This window comes from Aegilops tauschii, chromosome 2, assembly GCF_002575655.3.
Source record: "Aegilops tauschii subsp. strangulata cultivar AL8/78 chromosome 2, Aet v6.0, whole genome shotgun sequence".
NCBI lineage: Eukaryota > Viridiplantae > Streptophyta > Magnoliopsida > Poales > Poaceae > Aegilops > Aegilops tauschii.
The window spans coordinates 634178225-634202632 of NC_053036.3; the positions used below are offsets into that span (position 1 = coordinate 634178225).

General features: G+C 47.2%; 1 protein-coding gene across 1 annotated transcript; it reads left to right on the forward strand.

The window, feature by feature from the left end:
* Nucleotides 1-21997: 21997 nt before the first annotated feature.
* LOC109777878 (BTB/POZ and MATH domain-containing protein 1-like) lies at nucleotides 21998-24066 on the forward strand. Its single transcript, XM_073509681.1, has 3 exons — nucleotides 21998-22373; nucleotides 22556-22775; nucleotides 22838-24066. The coding sequence occupies exons 1-3, from the start codon at nucleotides 22177-22179 to the stop codon at nucleotides 23294-23296; spliced, it is 876 nt and encodes a 291-aa protein (XP_073365782.1). The 5' UTR covers nucleotides 21998-22176; the 3' UTR covers nucleotides 23297-24066.
* Nucleotides 24067-24408: the final 342 nt, after the last annotated feature.

Sequence of the window (24408 nt, forward strand, 5' to 3'; positions counted from 1 at the left end):
CTCAGCTCCGATGGCAAGGCTGCCGCACCCTGGGTGCTGCAGCCACAGCTCCACCGGCCCCCTCGGAGGCAGGTCGCTAGTGAAGAACCGAGGGAGTCGGATCCAGGTATTAGGAGGCATCGCCGCCCACACCACGAACTCGCGTGAGCTACCCTCAGCATGGGTCCATGGTGCGGCCGGCAGGGCAATGGAGGCCCTGCCATCTTCACGAGGCGCCGCTCGACGGCGCACTCCTTCACCCTGGGAACGGGCATATAGGGGGAGAGGGAAGCCAGGCGGAGGCCTCGGTTACCAAGGCCTGGCCACCTCTCGCCCCGCGCTGGCATCGTTAGGGAGGCGGAGCCGTTTTTTCGGCGGGAGAGGGTCCGGCCCCTCCCTAGGAACCTTCCCCTTCTCTGCCGTAGAGAACCTCCTGATCGGCGCCATGGGAGCAAGGCGGAGGGAAAGAGAAGCAAGCAGGAGCAAAACAAAAAAGAGATGGGCAGGTGCCCTACCCGCTCGCACGTTTATAGCCGGGAGAAGGTAAATCGTCGGCCTCCCATGATTTCCAGTAATGATTATCCTCTCTGCATGTAGCACGCAGTTGTCAAGTCGAGTAGTTGCCGAGGCAGCGTGGGGAAGCGGAGTCGCCCACGTCCAATCAATCGCCACGCTTCATCAAGGCCGCAGGCGGTTAGGGCCCGCGGCGCTCCGCACTTGCCCTTTGGCTTCGCCTGTAAGCCAAGTCCGAGCGCGCCTTGGGCCCGGGGGCTACTGTCGGTGTCCTGGACTTGGGGGTATCCAGTCCTGCCTACCTGCGGCCCACCACGTGGCTTCATCGACGGCCTGGTACGACCCAGCTTCAACACCAACACCACAAGACCCTCGCGAGGGGCCAAGCCTCGCGAGGCGGACGATGCCAAGACCCCCGAAGGAGTTGGCCTCCTCAGGAGGGCGCCTGAGGGGCGGAGATTTCTATGCAGCTACCTCATGAGGTTCAGCTGACGTGAGCCATGACGACCAAGGCCAGGCGGGCGCCAGGCGGGTGCAGAGCGCAGGTTTCCTCTTCGGTGCAAGGGAGGCAAGCCACAGGCGTGGAGTCCCGAGGAATCAGCCAAAGGTTTCTATTTTGGTGCAACAAGACCAAGACCGCCAGGACGGCAAGACGGAGGTCATAACCGAGCCCATTGCAGCGTCACGACCAGAGGCTTTTCGCAGGCGAAGACCACTTTTGTTAGGATAGACTATACTACTTGTCCCCTTTCAAAACCCGCCGTTGTGGAATCCCTTCCCGCTCATATTTGGGAAGAGGACCAAGGCACTATATATAGGACTTAGCCACCACCATAGAGAGGGATCGATTTCGACCCGAGCACCACACCAGATCAAGAACACCTCACCTCCTGAGGCTTGTTCATCCTTGTACTAGTTCATCCATAGCCCCTCGAGGCAATCCACCTCACCACACTGGATTAGGGTATTATGCCACAACGGTGGGCCGAACCAGTATAAATCTTTGTGTCTTTGTGTCTCTGTGAGCTCTACACGCTAGGCAAGGGAGGATCGCGAGTAGGCAGGCTGGGCAGGTGGAGATCTCTGCACGCACCCCAGAGTTCAAACCTCTCAAGGGTTGTCGGATCCCGAAATCCGACAGAAGACGTGGACATTGGGAGCACCACACCTGTGATGAATGATGACTTTTGGGAAAGTCAGCACCCCAACTCTCCCCTGTTCACGCCACTGCAACAAATTCCTCAGTCCCCAGTACCTACTGAAGTTCAAATGGGCTCTGATGAAATTCACCCTACTCCTTCCATTCCTGAAGAAATTCCAGCCACTAGTGCTGATGACAAAGCTGCTGAAGAAATGGAGACCCAGGCTGCTACTGAAGCGGAAACTGCATTTCATCAGCCTGCGGCTCCAGAGACTATGATTCCTGAGGTTGTGCTGCAATTGACTGATACTCCTCAGCCGAAGCCAAAGAATCCATTCTCAAAGACACCAAAATTCAAGGATGATGACTTCTTCCATGAGCATGTGTTCTTCACACTACTAGGGAAAAGCCTAGCAGCAGCGCGGGTTTTAGGCCTATCAGTAGCGCGGGACTATGCGCTACTGATAAGGCGCTACAGCTAATGTATAGCAGTAGCGCCTGTCGTCCCACGCTACTGCTATACATGGATAGCTGTAGCGCGCTTCAGAGAAGAGCGCTGCTGATATTATCTGCAGCGCTTTTTACAGGGAGGCGCTACTGGTAAGGCGGCGCTACTGCTAACTTTTTTCCCCTCGCTACTACTAGTTTTATTAGTTTTTTGTTTTGTATTTGAATAGGCTTTATACAATAATCTTTAGCATATCATACACATACAAATATAATCATATCATATACATACAACTAGTCTCATCAAATCATGTCATCATCATAATCATCATCCAACACAAAGTGGTCTCTCGTCATCATCTCGAAAATAGCGATACAAGTCTCGATTACTTGCAAATACATCGTCATCCATCTAAACAATGATATACGCGAGAAGAGCTATCACTTTGAGTGAGAGCGGAACTATGCAGTACATGAGTTCGTATCCCTCTCTCGCATTAGCGTGAACCTAAACTAACTACTCCTTGTCGCTCGGAAACCGGAAACCGGTACACCTGGGCCTGACACTCCGGCCACTCGTCCTATATATACTCCTGGGGTAGCACTTCTTCGCCATCGATGATCTATGCACCTGCATCATCACATGAGTCGATGATATGCAACATATATAGTTGAGGAACAGAAAGAGACAGACTTGGCAAAAATAGAAACAACATATCATAAGCATAAATAACAAAGTTCATCGTACCCAAAATGCCCTAACTAGAGTGATCTTCGCTAGTCGAGGAGGAGGACGGTTTAATTACATCACAAATAAAGTTTCGCCGTGCATAACTCAAAGTTTTGTCATACAGAAAGTATGGACTAAACGGACACATTGTCATATATCGACAATCACTCCAACATGTCATGCCATCCATCCATGTCAGGGAGATATTCCCCGAGCTTAGTGAAAGGCTTCATGTCGAGACGCTGAGAGGCTACCCATGTTCGGACGTCTTCCCGCGACATTTGTCCTTCTCCGTAGAACATCCCTGTTTTTCCTACGACCTCCTTCATGATGATTTGGGCAAGTTCGCGCTGGATGTTATAGAACTCAGCTCGAAATCGATGATCCTCGATATCTCCTATGTCTTTTGCCCATTGCAGAATATGGGCATCGCCGGATCTAGGTGACGTGCGAAGGTTCTGGTGATCCCGTCTGTACTCCAGCATGTGGTGTAGGACATAGAATCCATCATTAAGAGAATCGCTCGGTTGCTGGATGCAGCAGAAGTCGGTCTTATGGCCGAAGGCGAGCCTGCCGCCCCTTCGCTCGGTCCTTGACCTCTCCACCCCGTGCTTGGTAGTAAAACATAGCACTGTCGAGAACATCCTTGATGTGGGTGTAATCCTTTTTGTGAATGTTCTTCGACGAGTCCAAGTAAAGAGCGTGGGAGTATCAGGGGTAGAGGATGATGAGGATGGCGCGCCCGCCGCTGCGCAAAATAAGTACACCTCAAATTAATTAGCCTCCACCGTGCAAATGAATGATTGAAATTGAAGGAAGGATAGCCGCGCGGATGACTTACACGGGATGATAAGGCACGAGAATCGCCTCCTTGTCCTTATTGGCGAGCATGAAACTGATGATGTATTCCCTCGCGTATTCACGATGCTTTGCGCAGACTCCCAAGAAGCCCCCGTGCATGTAGTACGGGTCAGCGACACAGATATGAGGTACCTGCTCAACCCCGATGATGTAGTTCATGTGCAAGGCATAAAGGCGGAAAAACGTAAAATCCAGCTTCTTCACGTGAAACATGTCGAATATGTAATCGAATCGAAGGAAGAACTTATCTGCGGGGAAGCAGTCGACGTACGACATTTGCCGCGGAACGTTAACCACGTAGAGTGGGTATCCTGGATCTTTCGAGGCAATGAGGCCTTTCTCTATCCGCAGCCATCGTCATGAAGTCTCCTTAGATCGCCGAATCTGGCCCCTAGCGCTCTTGCAGGTAGGATTGGTTGACCCCGGATATGCCATTTATTCGCATCGGGGATATCTATACGGTCCTGAAGCCGAGGCTGCTGAGACGGCTGGATCATAGAATCAACTTTTTTTCCTTTCCTCGCTCTCTTCCTAGACTTCTTTACTACCGGAAGGTCGTCCATAATACATTCAGCCTCCGAAGACGGCAATTCAGGCACCGACTCATGACGCTCAAATCCTGAGTAGGCGCCAGTATAGACATACTGTTGAGTGCCATCGTCATCCTCATCCTCATCCATGGCGACGTCATCAGGGACTAATGGAGCCTCCTCCTTACCCCATCCTCTATCACCCAACCCGACACCCGACGCTATTTGGGTAGGTGGGGTGTTGATGTTCATACCTTGCTAAGGCTGCGTGCTCGTGGGTGTGCTCCCGGCCGCCTCCAGACGAAGCAGACTCTTTGGCCACAACAGGACCCACCCATTGCAACAATCACCAAGCCGCCGTGGGGTCTCGTCATCATCCCCCACTAGTATTAGAGGAGGCAAATTCTCGTGGCCCGGTTTGACACTGGCCACGGAAACCTTGAAGACGTTCGGGGGGGTCGGCCGGCTGTGGAACAATGGTTCCTTCGGCTCCATTATCATCGCCTTCCCCATGTCCACCTTCTGGTCACCGATGGTGTACAATATGGTGCACGGGGTTTCGTCGGCCTGCAAAGAAAAGTCTGCGATGTGAGACATCCGAAAGGCAACGAAAACGGGAGATTATACATTTATTGAAGGGGGCCGGTGTGACAGATACCGTGAGGGCGTCGAGCTCAGCCAAAGACGAAGCACCGCCGAGCACGTCCGGTGCCGGAGCCGGTGCAGGAGCCGGTGCAGGAGCCGGTGCGGGAGCAGGTGCGGGAGCCGGTGCGGGAGCAGGTGCGGGAGACAGTGAGGGAGCAGGTGCTGGTGCAACGCTAGTCGAGCTCCTCCCCAAGAAGTCAGCAAGGGGAAAGTCCTCTGCATTTTTTTCTGGATTTTGCCTGGTGCAAGTGAAAACGGCCGGAACCAAGGATGTAGATATATCTGCAACCACCTGTTTTGCGGCAGCTACCGCTGTTGCGACTGTCTGAGATGATTTCTTCTCAACCGCAATCTCAACCTTCTTGTCGATGTTTTCTTCAGTTAACCTCCGTCTTGCCTTTCTCTCCTCCATGGTCTCACGGTAGTACTTCTTCCACGTGGCGCCGTCTCCGACACCGTGCACGCGTCCATACGATGATCGAGTATCCACCGGGAGTCGTTTCAATATGTTCAACGCCCGGTTGAATGGAGTGTCCCACTTGGGCCTCGCCAATGCCTAAGACGGTGAGTCGCTTTCGGCCGCAATCCTGTGCTGCTCTCTCTGCAAAAGGCACAAGGATCGTTTACAAATATGACTAACGTGTGCAGTCGAATTGATCAGAAACTAAAATTACCAGCAGTCTAATGAACTCCGTCGTGACCGGGTTTGTCCCGTAAACCTTCTTCACTGGGTCCCAACGGTGCCGGGCCCTAAGGACGTCACGCTCCTGCGGGACGGTGAACTCCGCCAAGGGGTCTGGGATGCCCAGGCTCGCGGCTTACGCGTCCTCCTTGGCCCATTTGGACCTCTTTTCGCCGTAACCACAGCTTCCGAGGTGGTGGCTTCCAATGTTCCTCTCTTGAAGCCCCTTCATGTACTTAGACCTTTTTTTGGCAGCTTCGGCCTCGCAAGCCTCCTTGAATATTTGAAACTACTCTTCCGTGATTGTCGGATTATCCTTTACAATCTCGGAGTAGGGTTCCTTGTCGATGATCCTTGCTTTCACCCTTGTTTTCCAGGCGGCCAACGCGTCGCTAAACTTGGTCATGGCGTGTTTGTTTATCTTCTTCATTGTCGGGTCCTTATCTGGATCTTCATAATCCTTCTCATTCCGGCCCGGGAACAAGAATATCTGGTAAAATTTCTTTAGGAGGGAGGGCCTCATATTAGCTATCTTCTGTAGTTTCTCATCATTGATGGTGGTGGTTGTCCGTACGATGCAGCCTATTTGATTGTCGTAGCACGAGCGCGCTTCCTCGGGCGCCTTTGGCTCAAAATTGCCGTCGTCCACCTCCGTGACCACCAGTCTAGTAGTCCTGAGTTTGTTAGGAAGCCGTTGCCTCTTTGCTTTCGGTTCTACACTGGCTCCGCCCCCCGAGGCGGCGCCGGTCTCAGTCTCAGCGCCGGTCTCGATGCCGGTCTGAGTCTCAGCGCCGGTCTCAGTCTCAGCACTGGTCTACGTGTCGGTCTCAGTCCCCGATGCCACCGGTGGGCCCAGCAACAATATCGGTTGATCATCGGCAAGGCTCAAAAATTCGTCTGCCGCCCGGTAGACGTCGTCGCAATCACCAGAACCCTGTCCTTCATTGTTGCTAGCCATGTTTCCTATGATCAAGTCTAGTCAATTAATTCTATACCTAATAAAATGAATAATGACATAAAAAAGGGCCTATTGTTTTGCAAGAACATTGACTCCTTCCTGGTGCGGCAAATCCCGGGCACTCGATATGTCCTAGTTTGTAGCACAAGTCATGCCGAAATTCACGGAAAATTTCGGCATGACCTTTGCTAAAAAGTGGACAAATCGAGAACCTGAAATTTGCCGGAACGGAAATGAATCAACATTTCGGCAAAACATAGGTAACTCAGCTTCATTCCCTGGAAACATTGTTCAAATATCCCTCTTCGACACCGAACCACATGTCCAAATATACACGAGCAACCACATGTCCAAATTTCACAAGCTAATTCAAAAACAAAGTGTAGAAGAAAATTCATTTAACTACTAATAGAACAAAATTCAGTTAACTTTAGTGCTCTATAATGATGAAAGGAAAAAAAATCAGTTAACTACTAATTTCATTCATTTAGGTTATTCATTTAACTTCACCTAATTAACCTATTGTACCACTACTACTAGCAGCACTACTAACCTAATTAACCTAGCAAAACTCTATTGCCCTAACTGGAAAACATCTAATTAACATCTACTAGTACCACTACTGCCTTAACCTAATTAACATCTACTAGTATCACTATATACTACAAGCAGCATCTACCCTAATTAAACCCTACTGCCCTAACTAACTTTTGCTGTAAACCAAATTTTTTGCTCTAAACTAATTTTTGCTCTAACATCTACTACTTAACATCCTTTGCTCTAAACTAAATTTTTTGCTATAAACTAACTTTTGCTCTACTAATTTTTGCTCTAAAATGCAGAGAGAGAGGAGTGGGGGGAGGGGTGGAGGACTTACAGAGAGGGGAGACGGTGGCGGGGAGGTGCTCGGCGACGGAGGCAGGGCGGAGAGGGCGGGCTCGGGCACGGGAAACGGCGGTCCTGGGCGGGCTCAAGCGGCGGTGAGGTGGAGGGCGGCGACGGTGAGGTCGAGGGCGGCCTCGGGCGGCGGCGGTGAGGCTGATGGCGGCCTCGGGCGGCGGCGGTGAGGATGACGGCGGCCTCGGGGGGAGATGGTGAGGTTGCGGGCGTCCACGCCGGCAGGAGACGGCGGCGAAGTGGGGCGACGGCGAATTGGGGAGACGGCGGCGAGGGCGAGGGATTTGGGGAAGAAGTGGTGGCCGGGGGAGGGAAACCGCTGTTTAAGTGGAACGTAACGGTAGTGCGTTCTTGAAAACGCGCTATAGTTAAGTTAGCTACAGCGCGTTTCCTGAAACGCGCTACTGCTATTCCTTTCTCCTTTTTCCCCTTTTTTTCATTTATTTTTCTTTACATTTTATTTTTTTCCTTTCTCCTTTTTCTATTTCTTTCATTTTCATTTACTTTTCTACTTGTTTTTCATTTTATTTTATTTTGGTTAGCAGTAGCGCCTTACACATAAACGCGCTGCTACAATAAAATTAGCGGCAGCGCTGTTTCTGGAAGAGCGCTACTACTATGTGTAGCCGATCGGCTTAGTGGTGGGAATTTTTGTAGTAGCGCTGTTACAGCGGGACGCGCTACTGCTATATATGTATCTGCAGCGCGGTTATTCCGAGCGCGCTACTGCTGTCTAGCAGTAGCGCCCTTTTTTAACATGCACTACTGCTAAAGTTCGGTGTATAGGCTTTTCCCTAGTAGTGTCACCGACTACAACCCATATGACTCTACTCGTCTGAGAAGGAAACGTTTCTGGACTGCCAGCCAAGCAAACTTCTATTCTTCACTACTTTTCGATAAGGACAAAGTCTTTGCCCATGAGCATATTCCTCATGTGGACATGGAATCGCTGCCGTGCTTCACACGAGTCCTTAGTGTTATTCATGACGCTGGACTGCTTAACTTCTGCACCGATATATGTGATTGGAATGAAGAACTCATTCTTCAGTTCTATGCAATGCTGCACATCACAGGAAATGCTGACAATGTGAATTCTTGGGTGTTGGGCTGGATGACAGAGAACACTCACTTCAAAGCACCGGCCTCTGAATTGCTTCATGCCCTGCCTGTCAGTCCTCCCCTTGAAGGTGCGCGTCTTATATATCATGAACCTGAACTCACAGATCACTACATGCAAGTGTTGATGAAGCTGCTGAAGCCCGGTCAAGCCTCAAGGACCAAATTCCTCATGAAGGAATTGCTATATGTGCCACGGACTGTCTATCGCATTCTGACCAAGACACTGAGTCCTATCAAAGGCCACGACTCAAATAATGAAGAAGTCGTTGGCATCATGAAGAATCTGCTACTCAATATCATGCATGGTATTCCAATCAACTACCATGACTTCTTCATGAGGACTATGGCAAATGTTGCACTGTCTCCGTTTGAATTGAAGCCTTACGCTCCCTGGATTATGAGATTCCTGAGATGAAGGTCTTCAATCAATTACAAGGCTGACACACTCAACCATGGCAGCTACTTGCCCCCCATTGAAGTCCTCAAGCGGATGTTTTCCTCAGCTGATGAAAAAGGCAAGGCCACTGCTATTGTTGATGAAGGCATTCGTCCATTGGATGGACAGTTTCGCAAAGTTGCCTCGTATTCCACCAATGATGACTCTGTCACTCATGATTCTGCCGCCAATGCCTCGAAGCAAAGTCCTCAAGCCACAGCTCCAAGGGTGATGACTGATCATGAGCTTCTCCTCAGTCTTCATCAGAAGGTCGATCGCAATCACAAATGGGTCAAGCGTCAGTTTGGTTCAATTCTTCACAACATGACTGCTACACATAATTCAGTGAAGAAGAACCATTACTACCTCAATGAAGTATTTGATCGCACCTGGGCTGTTCTGACTCATCTCTACGGCGACGAATATCTCAAGCAGATGGGCTTCAAGCAGGAATTTCACTGGTCTAAGCCACCGGCGAAGAAATTCAAGAAAGTCAAGGTTTCTCCCTTGGTGGCCAGCTCATATTCTTCATCACGTGAGACCGATGAAAGTGAAGATTTGGACGACACTGCGGCAGGCCCTACTCCCAAAACCGACCCCAACAACACTCCTCCATCAACCTCGTGATGATATTCTTCAGAGGCGTTAGTCCTCACTTTTCGTCCCTTTTGGTCATTTGATGACAAAGGGGGAGAAATTTGAGTTAGTCTTCAAGAGGGTCTATCTATATGGGCGTTTTTTTGTTAAGTTGCAACTCTCGCTCTTCTGAAGTATTTGTTGGATCCAGTTGTAAACTTAAGTCCGATGGTGACCTGATACTTTTTCTCTGTTTTTCTGCATGCTATTTCCTCATATATGTTATGCACGGATGCTGAATTACATCAATCACCATATTTCATCATGCATTTCAAATTCTTCATTCGATATGTTAAATGCGTGTATGAATTACAAGATATAGGGGGGATCTCCATGATTCTACTCTTCAAATGTGCATTGCTTCAAAAGCAAATTCCTCACTATGCACATCTTCAAGGGAAGTTCTTCTATATCTTGCAATCAAATTCCTCAATATGAGTATTTACACTTCATATGTTTATCCCCATTGAAAACTTAACCTACATTGTCATCAATCACCAAAAAGGGGGAGATTGTAAGTGCATCTAGTGCCTTTAGTGATTTTGGTGTATTGAAGACTTATAGGTTAAGGGACTAATATGTTTGTGAGTGTACACAGGCTCTATAAGTCGATGAAGAGTTTCATATTTACCATGAATGTCGACCCCTAAAAATGAATGTCTTCAGCTGATGACTTTGGTTCTCCTGAAGACTTTGAAAGTGATGAAATTGGTGTGACCTTGAAGACTTGGATATTCATGCAAGGATTATGAAGCGTGAAGACTTTTGTTTTCGTAGTTTCATTTCCTCTTTCTTGAGTCCTAGGAAACACCGTACTGTTAAAGGGGGTCGAGGTAATACTAAGGAAACTGATTTCCAAGTGATGCTCATATCAAAATCCTACACCTACCCAATCCTTTCGAGTGAAGCCATTGGAAATGTCATATCAGTTTAGTCAGTTTTTTCAGTGACAGAGACGAAGATCTTCTGGTCTCTGAGGAATTTGTTTTGACTGAGGAGTTAGGAATTCGCCAGTGCGGATTGCCTACACAGTGAGGAACATGATAGCCCTGAGGAATTCAAACCTCAAATTCGACCGTTGATGTGCTACGTGCCAGCTGTCCAAAATATCCTACCACCTAACGGTCATATTATTGAAGGGCATTTATGTCTTATCATGTCGGGTTTCTCCGTAGGCTATAAATAGCCGCCCCCTACAACCACTAGCTGGTTGGCTGCTCCGAGAGAAACTGACACTTGTCAATTGAGAGCATCCCATCCTCCGAGGACTTTGAGTGAAAATCATCAAGTGAGGAAAACCCAAACACCTACAAACCCAAAGTGATTGAGCATCACTGAAGAGATTGTTCCTGTGTGGAACCGACGCTTGTTACCTTTGAGGACTGTGTATCCTCGAGACGGTTAGGCGTCATGGTCTGAGCATCCAAGAGGAATTGTGGATCGCCGAGTGACCAAGTCTGTGAAGGTTTGGAAGTCACCTATGAAGACTTACCACGAGTGTTGGGTGAGGTCTGTGTGATCTTAGCTCAAGGAGAATATGGTGAGGACTATGTGTCCGAGACTGTGTGTCCTCGAGTTTAAATACTCAGCCGCTCCAACCAGACGTACAACTGTCACAGCAGTTGGAACTGGTCTACCAAATCATTGTCTTCACTAAGCCTACTGGTTCTATTTCCTCAACCCTTTCATTTCCTCATTTATGTGTTGATGAACCTGATCATTACTGTTTGAAGACTTTGACTGAAGACTTTCTCTATTTCCTCAATCCTATTTCTTCAGTCACATTGTCTTCAGCCTGCTTATCCTGTGTTTACGCTTTCTGTACTCTGTGTCCGTCTTTCATTTCATCATGATGACTATGCTATTGCTCTGTTATGCTTATACCTGAGTACTTATTCCGCTGCTAGTTGCTCGTGACTTAGGAATTTCCTCGCCCTGAAATTCCTCAGTGACGAATTTGTAAAAATCGCCTATTCACCCCCCTCTAGTCGACTTAACGCACTTTCAGAAGTAGTTTGGACTCTTAACCTACATGTAAAGTTCTTTCGTTCAGACTCGGGTTGCACATCTGGGCATTTAAGCTATTGTCTTGGCTTATGATAGTTGAAGTAATAATACTCAGAACATTTTGGAGGTTGTGTAGTTTTATTTTTGTGGTCCTGCCTTTGCTCCTCTAGGAGTTTGTGAACAGAAATGATGCTCATGTAGGCATGTTCATCATCTATTGTGTTCATAGCTCTTGTTGTTTCACAAACTTGAAATATATTTATTTTTGTGAAAAGGAGGTCATCCCCCGGCCTCTGCATCAGAAAGATGCATACGGCCACTAATCACAAACCTGAAATAGCCAGCAAAATCAATGTTGCTTCCTTTATTGGTTGCTCCCTCATGTTAGCTCATTACTTGGCCATTAATCTTTTTCTTTGTTCACCCAGGGACCTGAATTGATGGTGAGGAGACCGATGGATGGAGCTTGTAACACCGCTTGGTCGTAATTGTGTTGCTGCTGAGTGGATGGATTTCGGGTGGTGTGAAGTGCCTAGCTTTTCTGGGTGCTAGCTTACTTCCTTGTTGCCTGATTGAGGGATAGGTTCTGGGTTGGCTTTTGTATTAAGAAATGTGTTGTTGGCTGACTCTTAGCTTGTGGTGTGGCTGAAGAAGGATGGACGGAGGTCGTCGTGGTGAAGCCCGAGGCCACGATGATGGATGGGAGCCATTTGCTGTCATGGGTTTCCTATGCGACATTGGCGATGGCGTGAAGGCTCTGTTTTAGTCGGATCGTTGGCTTGAAGGGGGCAGGAGCGTCGCTCAGATCGCCCCCAATCTTACACAGTTCATCACTCGTGGTGCTATGTCAAGAGTTGTTAGTTTGTTTTTAGAATTGCTAGCTGTGTCCGTAGAATGGATGCATTATAGTAGGTAGTAGCTTTTAGAAGTCATCCATCGTGTTATTGATGGTATAGGAGGGACAAGGCAAATTACACAAGTTGTATTTCTACTCTCATATGTGATATATCAGTTATAATACCATTGTTGATTTTTTAGTTCTCCCAAACGCGTTATGCTGCCAAAATTTCTAGCGAAAACTTGTCACTGACTTGTCAAAATTTTGGTCTTATTTGTAACACAATCTTAACTTTAGGGTCTTGCCAGCAAAATTCTAAGGTCTTGATTGCGAATTGTCCACTGTCTTCAAGGCAGAGCTCTTTGGCCCCAATGAGGGCACTACTGCAAGTGTATAGATAAAAGACATGGAATCAAAAGTGTTCAGAGCTACTGCTTGATTTCATCTACATTAACTCATTTCCCTACTCGATTTCATCTACACTAACTCATTTCCCAAGATGGAGACAGATAGCATGGAGGAAGCAAAAGTGTCATATAGATAGCGTGAATCTGATTCTAGCTATTCGGTCACTGATAGTGGCTTCTGAACCCTTCACCGTGCACCTTCTGAACTGAACCATTACTGCGACAAGCAATGCTGGCTGCCTGATTTAGCTGGTTTGGTGAAGCTTGAAAAAAATACATGACCAGCTGGCACTAGTACCACCCACACAGCATTCTTCTTTAAAACACAACCGTGATTTTATAACGCTTTGCCCTGAGCAAACTGGTCTATGTTTCTTTGTACTAAGCCACTGTTTAAAGTGTATAGATCAGCACTTCATGTTAACCACAAACCTTATATTCTTATATTATACAGTGCTAATGAGATGGAAAAGTTCGAGAAAATGTGCCAGACATGATGGCCATGAAAGAATTTCTCTTGGCTCTGAAATGAAGCCAAGAGAACATCAGTTGATCCTGTAGGCTCTCAGGTAGACGCGGGTACACTTTGTTCATCAGGTCTGCAAAAGCTTCCTTCAATCTGTTGGAGCAGCCCGAGGAGGAGGAAGGAAGAACACACACAAGAGCTTGAGGTAGAAGAAGAGCGCATAGGGAGTTTTGCGGCACCGCACACGCTTGTGCCTTTTCTCTGTTTCTTCTCAACGCAAATGAACTGAGTACATGTGTTTAAATACCAGACCTACACTACACACACACTCACTAACCCCACTACTAATCCCACTATGTTGCATGTAGACGCGACGGCCAAGCCAGCTGCTTGATCCGATTATTCCGGCATCTACAGGCTTGAGTCAAATCCAAGTTTGCAGCAGACTTGAGCTTGCTCACAACGGCACATTTGACGCCCGCCTCAACTCATTGCGTCCGCTTCTAGCTCCACGCTGATCTGCAGCCGGACTTGGCCGCTCTGACTCCACGGAGTAGTACGCGCATGTTGCTAACAACCACATCCATGCAAACTACACGACGTGCATGGTACTGATCAACTGATGCTAACTCAACTAACTAACTAGGCACTATTAGCTTGCATGTGTACTCGTCTCCACACTTCTACGAGTACACTCACTGCCGCAGCCTCAAGCCATCAACTTCACTACATGCATGAACGAAACTAATGCGACGAAATAAACATGATGAATACGTAAACAACAAGGTAAACTCTCTCAAACTCTAGTGTCGGTAATCATTTCATCAGTCTTGAGAGCTTGTGCACACTTCACTGCCTCAGCCAACACTTCGGTCAAATTTAGCTGCTTCTCTGGATTCTCTCTAAAAGGAATGACAAACGACAAACACATAAGTAACCGGAATAAGATAGCAAACTATTACTGCTCGATGGTAATATGGCAACTTACTCTATAAGAATATGCAAACTATTCTAATAAAAATGTCAACTGCACTGTACTAATGTGACAAACTGCACTTTGATAATCTGGCAGACTACTCTAGGATGATACGGAAACTACTCTGAAGATATGGCAGCACCAAGGTGCTCCTGAACGGTGAGCCCGGCCCGCCCATTTGGCACCGCTAAGGGCTACGGCAAGGCGACCCCCTGTCACCCCAGCTCTTCGTCCTCGCGCTTGACACGCTAGGCCGGCTGCTCTGTCGCGCCACCTAGTTGGGCGTCCTGCAACAGCTCCACGCGTGGTGCCCAAACCCCTCCGTCTCACTATATGCGGATGATGTGATTCTATTCTTCCACCCCTTGTTGGGCGATGTTTGTGCAGTCAGGAGAATCCTACAACTTTTTGGGCGCCTCCTCCCTCGGGTCTTCATGTGAACTTCTAGAAGAGCTCTGCCACCCTGATTCGATGCGACACTGATGATGCCGCGCCTGCCGTCGATCTGCTTGGCTGCCCCATTGTGGAGCTTCCTATCACCTACTTGGGCATCCCGCTGATGCTGCGATGACCCACTGCTACCCAACTGTGGCCCGTCGTCGATAGGACTGCCGGCCTGGTCCCTGGATGGAAGGCGCACCTCAACAAGGCTGGCCGCCTAGCGTTTGTCAAGGCGGTCCTGGCTGGCACCCCCCAAGAAGAACATTAGGGCGCTCGAAAAAATTCAGAGAGGCTTCCTCTAGGCTGGGCACGCGGAAGCTAAAGGTGGCAACCAACAAAAAAAATAGCGCGCTACAAAGTATAGTGAGGCCCTTCTCCAAATGCTATACAAGTTACATCGCGCTAATAGCGTGCTATATTTCAAAATAGCGTTTGCAAAAATAAAATATATCTCCAGAAATAAAGTATTTCAACAACTAAATTCCCCCCAGGAGCGATAAATGCACAACGGCCAAATCCAAGGCAGCTTGTCCCTGTACTACTATTGATGTTGTGCTTGACACACCAATGCCAACATTTTCAGAAAACAAGAAACATAAATAATTCTGTACAGCTAGAGGCAACATTAGTATTCATATTAAGAAAAAATACTCTCTATATGTTCTCAGCCATAAGCAAGTAAAATTCATATTCAGAGAAGTACTCTATATTGTAAACGTGAGCCATAACAAACAGCTAGAATTTTACTTACTTTCACTCTAAATTCATATTCAGAAAAGTACTCTATATTTTAGTGGAACTACAAATTTTAGACTGATCAAGCACAGTGCCACATCCCAACATCAACATCAAAGAAATCAGCAGCTGCAGGGAGTGAGAGTGGTGTGGCCGAGGGTGGTTTTGGGTCTGCTGGGCTGTGGCCTGGTTTCCTATTTTTCTGAATCTATTCCTCATGTGTACACTATAACGCTATACACTACAACATTATAGCGCCGTGTAGCGCGCTAACTACGTGAATAGCGCAATAGCGGCTAAATCTGCTAAAATATAGCGTGTCCTATCCAAATACGCTATAACGGTGCTATAGCGTTGTTATAGCGTGCTATTTTTTTCGTTGGTGGCAACTACCACGTCAACTGACAGCGCGTTTCCAGGCTGATCTCGCTCCGTGGTCTATGCGTCCATGATCTGGAGTGCGCCGGCCTCACGCTCTGCACGCAATGGCTCTGGTTCAGCCGCACGGATAGCAGCAGAGCCTGGGCCGGTCTGCACTCGCGGTTCAGCGCCGAGGAACATGCATTTTTCTTCGCCTCCACCACCATGCTTGTTGGGAATGGGATGCAAGCCCTTTTTTGGGAGGATCGATGGATCGATGCGCTCCGTCCGCAAAATCACACCCCTACCGTATACATGCATCCCCAAACGTCGCGGCAAGACCCGGACCGTCACCGACGGCCTCCATGCCAACCATTAGGCACAGGACATCCACGACATCATGGGCATCCAGGAAATCGGACATTACGTGCAACTATGGCATAGGATCGAGCACACTAAGTACTCTCTCCACCGAGCCAGACCGCCTAACCTGGAAGTGGAGCGCGAGCGGCACCTACTCCGCCAGATCTGCCTACCTTGCCACATTCCATGGCTCCACCTTTTGCGACGCATGGAAACTCACCTGGAAGTGCTGGGCGCCGCCGCACGTTAGAATTTTTCCACTGGCTCACCCACCAGGTACGTTGCTGGATCGCGGACCGGCTCGCCCGCCGCAGCTTGCAACACCCTGCACACTGCCCCCTCTGTGACCAGGCACCCGAGACCATGCACCACCTCCTCCTAGCCTGCCAATTTGCCCGGCAGATTTGGCATGAGACACTTAGTTGGCTAAGGGTCCCATTCCCCCCTCCCGCCCACGAGCCATCGCTCAACGATTGGTGGCAATCGACAAGGTAGCTCATCCCCAAGCGCATGCGCAAAGACCTCGCATCCGCGGTCCTGCTCATCCCCTGGATGCTATGGAAGCACCGCAATGACTATGTTTTCACCTGAGGGCGCCCTTTGGTAAATGATCTGCTCACGAGGATCAAGGATGAGACTGCCCTCAGGGCCAACGCCGAAGCATTAGGACTTAGAGCTATCATCCCCCAAAACTTGGGATGTCCATTGATTTGCATTCATAGATTGTAACCGCCTCCTAGGAGGCTTGTAACCCAAAACCTTTCTTTTCAATGTTTCTCAAAAAAAGGTATGGCGACTTACGCTATAATGATAAAGCAGCCTACTCCAATAAAAATGGTAAACTACACTATAGTGATACAACAGCTGCACTGTGGGTCATATGGCAACTACTCTGTGTTCAGTGTTAGATAGGGCTACTGCTCTATGATATTATGGCAACCATAAGCGAAACCGAAAATGTTGTACGGGCAGAGTGGAACCGTGTGTGGTCTTGTGCGGGTGTTACCTTTGCTCCTCGCTTGAGCATCTATCCCGACATTGCATCCTCCTTCCGATCATAGTGGCCTGTTTTTAAACGTGTCACATGACAATACATATTATGAAAGATAAAAGCAGGAGGTGCATCTCCTAGGGCTCAACATTTTTAAAACTACAGACATGGTCAATCAAGATCCAAAACAGTACAAGGCTGAATCATAACTCCATGTTGATCATTTTTAGACCCGGCGTGGTATACATAATTCCATCTTCTTGATTTAGAGAAGTGTCAGTTTTTAAGAATAATAACTTATTCATACTAAACTTTTATACTTATTTTAATTTAATTGTACCATATTAAAATTTTAAATTGTATTTTTTACTACTTAACTGTCATAGTTAGGCACACAAACAATGTTTCTAAATAATATTTATATTATTCTTTATTATACAATTGTAATGTATATCATTGGAAGTTTTCTTTCTCAAAATTTTAAATTGTATGATGTAACAAAAATTCTCTTTTTGTTAAACAAATATCGTTTGCATTAATTTGTGATTATTGCATAAAGTATGACCTATGCACATGTATTTGCATGTCTATGCAGGTGTTTATGTATCTTTTAATATTATTGAATATCATCATAGAGATTTCCAACCATACACACTAACAAATATCTTAATATTAATTTCTAGTGCATATTATTCAAGCATATTCATAGAAACTTGTAGGACATGACAAATGTGACTTGCAAGTTGGATTCGGTATTTGAATGCAAATTATTATCATTATTATAATCAATGAAAAACATAGAATATTGTCAATTGTACTTCTGCATTCGATTATCTGACATGCGCGCTCAGATTTACTTGGTTTGATTTGATGCATACCAGATGCTCAAATGAAAAATTATGCATCAATTTAAAAATAGAAATCTAGTTATCATAAATTTTATAATGTAGTGAGACGTTCATCGTAAAGAGAGACTAACGACGAATCCAAACTTAAATTCCAGTCGGATTGGTTTACCCCCAAGTGGTATAAACTATTAGTATGTGGTGTGAACTTGCACTCCTACAAATTGATGGATGATCTCTTGTATGTATTATTGTTTTGGATGTATTGCAAACTTGTATGGTGGTACTACTATAATTTTAATTTGTATTTGGAGCCCTTCCCTCTTGGGGCCCAGGGCGTTCGCCCCTTTTGCCCAGCCTATAGGCCACCCCTGTACACAGCACGACAAACCAGGTCTCTAGCAGATCCCGCAAACCAGGTCATCTACTATAATAACCGCTGGTTGGCGGGATCCATCTTGTATCCCCGGTCCAAGCAGATCTGCCAAATCGGGCCGTCCCGGAATTTGTTTGGGGGGATCCCGCATCCGCGAGCCAAATTTCTCCATATGTGCGGTATTTCGCCCGTTTTTGGAGGCTCCCCTTTCCGCTGGTGCGAACCACTTCCACCGGATTCCATTTCCCGCTTCCAGTCCCCGCCACGGCCGCCGCAGCAAATCCCCGCCCCTTGGTGCTGCCTCCGGTTGCCCCGCAGCGCCCGAAAACTCTACTGCCCCGCGTCACATCCACTCCACCGACTTTCGACGGCGGGGGGTGACCATTTGCGTCCGCGGCTAGCCTCCGCCGCCGGGGCCATGGATCCACCCGGGAGCTCAGCGCGCGGGCTCTTTCCTTGCAGATCCAATTGGTTCCGGCAACTCTGAGCGGCGCGCGTCGGGGGAAGAGGGCAGCGCAACGCTGCTTTGGCCGGGAGGGGGAAAGAAAGGGGCGGTGCGGCTTCGCGTCGTCCGGCGGGGAGAAGAAAGGGCGATGCGGCGCAGTTTTGCTTCAGGCGAGGTATGCTCGGGCGAAACTCATGCCGGTTCGTGCTCGATTTTGGCATGTTCGAGTGAAACTCATGCTGGCTTGTGTGCATTTTGTAGATGCATTGGAGTTCATCCTCGTCGTCTTCGTCCGATGATTCGGACGTTGAAGATTTGATCCTCAACAGCGATGATGAAAACCTAGTGTTGATGCATCTCGTGACGAATTTGAGGCTAGGCCGAAGAAAAAGTGGTGCAGATCGATGGTCGGTCGGCTATGCATTCCACGCAACCGAGCTCTCGGCGACAAAATGCTCCTGAAGGACTACTTCGCCGAGGTACCGACATATCCGACTCACCTCTTTCTTAGGCGATATCGAATGCGTAGGTCACTTTTTGTCCACATCGTCGAGGCTTGCAAGCAAAATTGTCGTTTCTTCACCCGACGTAGGAATGCCGCCGGTTTGATTGGTTTTAGTGCACATCAAAAACTTTCGGCAACGATGAGAGTGATTGCATATGGTGTTCCAGCCGACTAAGCGGATGAATATCTTTGCATTGGCGAAGATACCACCATCAAAAGTGTCCGTGTCTTTGCAAAGACAATAATCCGGGTTTTTGGCCCTGAGTATCTTCGAGCTCAAAACCAAGATGACATAAGGAAGCTCATGGCAATGAACAAAGCAATGGGCTGTCGGGGCAATGCTAGGTAGTATTGATTGCATGCATTGGAGGCGGAAGAACTGCCCGGTGGCTTGGGCAGGGTAATACACCGGCCACAAACGTAAACCCACCATCTTGCTTGAAGCCGTGGCTTCACATGATCTATGGATTTGGCATTGTTTCTTTGGTTTGCCGGGTCTCTTGATGATATCAACGTTATGCAGCGATCTCATTTATTTGCTCAGCTAGCTAGTCGCAAAACTCCGGCTTGCAACTATACTGTCAACGGCCATGACTATATCATGGGGTACTATCTTGCCGACGGTATTTATCCTTCATGGTCAACATTTGTGAAGACCATTAGTGACCCCAAAATCAAGAAGCGCAATTTTTTTGCCGAAACACAAGAAGCTTGACGAAAGGATATTGTGAGGGAGTTTGGTGCATTGCAAGCTCGGTTTGCCATTGTTCGAGGTCATGCTCGCTTCTGGGATAAAAAATCCCTCTGTAACATCATGACTGCTTGTGTAATTTTACACAACATGATCGTCGAGGATGAGAGGGATTTGGACTTGGAATACAACTATCACAATGTTGGTAGCTGTGTGAAGCCTACCGAAGACGCAGATGAGATCAATGCATTTCTTGAGTCCTACCGGATGATCGAGAACCGTGATTCGCACCACCAACTCCAGCATGATCTTATTGAGCATCGGTGGAAGCTCTGTGAGAGGAGATAGATCCCCATTTGTATGCATTTATATTCGTGTGAGATTTGAACAATTTGGTTTTGTAATAATTATTTGAATTTGAACATTTATTGTAATGATGACTATTGTTGTATTGTGAGTTGCTTGACCATCATATATTCGTATGTTTAATTTATATTAAGATTCTATTCGGTTGCCATTATTGAAATGTGTAATTTGTTTGATGTTATGTAAAATTTGGGGTGCAGCGATCACCCCAATGGAACAGATCCCGCAAACGCGTCCCACAATACAATTTACGGAACGCATTTGCGGGATCTGTTTCGCCAGAGCGCTCGCCGCACCGATTTTTTTTATGGGAGCCTTTTCGGGACGCGCGGTTGCCTGATCTTCGACGAAATCACAGTCGATCGATATGCATCCTCTCGTTGTTACTGAAAGGCCCAATTAAATTCACAATGTGTAAATTACTGAAAGGCCCAACTACTCCACGCGAAGAAAGCTACTAAAGTAGCATGATAAAAATAATTTGTGCTACTAAACCCTAAGCCCAGGAAGGACAGCGTAGCACCCCGATCGACCAGGCGGCGGCCCGCGTCACTCCGTCAGTCTCCGTCTTGCCGGCACATACCGGAGCGACCTCGACTCGCGTTGCCACTGCGGCCATCGGGGGGCGTCTCCGTGGATCAGGTTTGCGCCTCTACCATCAATCAATCCACCGATGTAATCACACAGATCTAGCATCAATCAAGCTGCTGCTGCTATCTGCTTCTCATGGCGCCGCTACTAGCCCAGGAGACGGACGCCGCTGCTCTGCTAGGAACTGCACCTTCTGCCGCCGCTGCTACCCAAGCCGGCTGCCGCCCGAGCACTGGACATCGCGGCCTGTCTTCCTGGCCGTGACACGTGAGTGCCGCACCCACCGCCCGCTGCTAGCCCAGCTTCAAGACCGCTGCGCCGCAATCGATTTTGAGGAGGACACGAGGGAGAGGAGCAGCTGGCGGCAGGCCGTACCCGAGAAAATGGAGGCCCTGTGCCAAATCAAAAATTAGGCCCTCGATACAACTATTGGCAACTTTAAAAAAGGAAAACAAGAATTTATCAGGAAGTGATTCTTATCAAAAAGCGATTGTCAAAACAAAATTATTATGATATATATGTAGCTTGTTGGTACGTGGTTGAAGTACATCTAACAAGAAAGCTATTCTCAAAACACGGAATCACTACATTATTTTGCACAAATCATGTCATCCTTCTAGCATTATTTTGATACAAAATCTTCATGCTATTTTTCGTGCACAATGTTATCGAAATATCATTTGATTCTTTTGCTAGAAAAACTTATCAGAAGCACCTTTTCTAGATTGACTTATTAGTTCGCTATAAGCTTGTGGTGTATTAAAAATAGAACACAGAAACAAAAGGGGATGAAACGAGCTTTGATTTATTTGGGAAGAAGACTCAATTCTTGATATTTAAGGAATATTCGCTTTCGGCGAATTGATGGGTTCCGGTTCCACTTTTTTGACAACTAAACACCAGAACGAGGGCCAGTAGCGGGTTGGACCCGTTCCATTCCACCCCATGACACAAACCAAACACACCCCAATATAATATACTAGATCTCTACTCTGAAACTTCATATTGATCTCCCTCCGTTTTACAATATTATACTGGCTAGATAGCAACGGTAGCCGCTCTCATCTCATCTTTTTGTCCAAGTTTTGTATTTAGAAAAGACGTATGCGTGTAGAAAAATGATGAGTATATGCAAATATTGTAGCAACAATTTAACAAGCAGTTGATCTCATATTTCTGGACTTTGCAGGTTCGTCGTCATGTCGCCGAGAGATACGGGCTCGTCTTTCTTCCGTAAGGGCAAGGTGTGGCATCCAGACATGGGATCCGCTGTGGTGTCATCCAGCGGGTACCACCAGATTGTGCTGGATGGCTACTCGGACACCGAGCACACCCCAACTGGCAAGAGCATCGATTCAGTCCCCTTCACCATCGGAGGATACCGCTGGGTTCTCAAGTACTACCCCAAGGCTCTTGCCCGGAGACCGCCGATTTCATATCCATTCTCGTTTCCCTCGACCAGGAGATCCTGCGGCCAGTGAAGGTTCTGCTCAAATTTTCTTCCAAGCTTCAGTATTTCTCATTGAACCTGGTTGTGCCGACACCCCTTGCCGAAGCCCGAACGTTTGTCTTCTCTAGCGGTCATATGGTTCTGGGGTTTGACAAACTTATCAAAAGAATTGACTTTGAAAAGTCGCGTCTCATGGGAAATAATCATATCACCATACAGTGTGACATCAACGTCGTCGCGGACACCGGCGTCCCCGCACCGCTTCTTGAAGAGGTCCCACCATCTGATATACGACAGCATATTGCTGATCTCTTGTTGAGCAAGGAAGGTGCTGATGTGACATTCCAGGTTGGTAGCGAGAAGTTCACCGCCCACCGTGCATACTTGCTGCCCGATCTGCTGTCTTCAAGGCGGAGCTCTTTGGCTCCATGAAGGAGGGTGGCACTGCATATGTCATACAGATAATTGACATGGAAGCAAAAATGTTTGGCGCCATGCTTAGTTTCATCTACACTGACTCGTTGCCCAAGATGGAGACAGATAGCATGGACAAAGGAGAGGTGTCGGAAGGCAAAGGAGAAGAATCAATGTGGCTGCAATCCTTGGTTGTTGCGGCAGATAGATATGATATCCTGAGGATGAAATTGATATGCGAAAACAAGTTGCGAGCGTGCATTGACGTGAGCACGGTGTCTGGCATTCTAACTCTAGCTGAGCAGCACGATTGCCCTGGGCTGAAGGAGGCATGCTTGGAGTTCCTCAAAATTCCTACAAATTTAGAGAAAGTATTGATGGCTGATGGCCTGGACCATATAGTTCGAACCTGCCCCTCCCTTGTCAAGGAGCTCCTGTCCAAGTTTGCTTCCTAAGCTTCGCTACAATGGTTTGTTGTTGCTTACATTTATTCTGATCAAAGTATCTTGTGAAGTAGGATGGAAGTGCTTTCTTATTTGTCTTGCATTTGTATTTCACTTTTGTCGGATTATGTGCCTATAGGAGTATGTTGACTGAGAAAGACACTTTTAATAATTGCATAAATTATGTCCTTTTGTCTTTGTGAAGATACATACTGATAAAAACCAGAGGACCAATAAGCTACGCATTGCATTTGATCTTTATCTGTAATGCCCGAGGCCTCTACTGAATTTTTAATGTCCTGCTCAGACTTTGTGAAACCATAACCTGAGGACTAATATGTTCCAGATGCTGTTCATATTTATTTCCATATGATGTTTATTGCCAAACCACCAAATTCACACATGCTCAATGATCTCCTATCTTTTGTAAATACGATCTACCAGAGATCTCATGTTTCCTATTATGTCCACATTTCATTTATGTGCAATGTGTCATTTTTTTCCATGAACTTGGCTAGCTGGTCTTCTAATCCTATCTTTATTTTTGTGTGTGAAGAAAATCATCATCAGTTTCCCAAGGAATGATTATGATGGCTTCTGGACCAAGTACTTCATGAATATGCATAGTTTTAGGCATGATTATGTGATTGGTATTCCCTTTTCTGTAAACTATCAGCCGTGCTATGTTAACTGTGGAGTATCAAATATGCACTGTGATTCAGTTATAAGGTATAGTTCTTCTTCTTTGGAGCAATGTTTTTTTTTGTTGCTGAACATTAGCATGGTTTCGTGTGGCTTAGAGCCTATTTGAGTGGCTTGTTGCACGGACAATGGGTCATTAGGCCATATCTTTTTTTCTGGAACTTCCCTTTCCCCTGGATAGGAAGTTCTGCTCTCATTTCACAGTTTGTTAAACAGTCATCATGGACATCGTGAGAAGAATGTCCTGCAATATCTTGTACGAGTACATAGGTTTGTCTTAACTCCAATCCTCCTGTACACGCTGATTGATCAAACCGTGATGCCTTAAAAAATGAATTTTGTGATGCTTCTTGGTATGGCAGGCACTGGCTGAACCGTGACGCCTAGCATATCAAATAGGATGCGGCATTGTAGGGTTTATT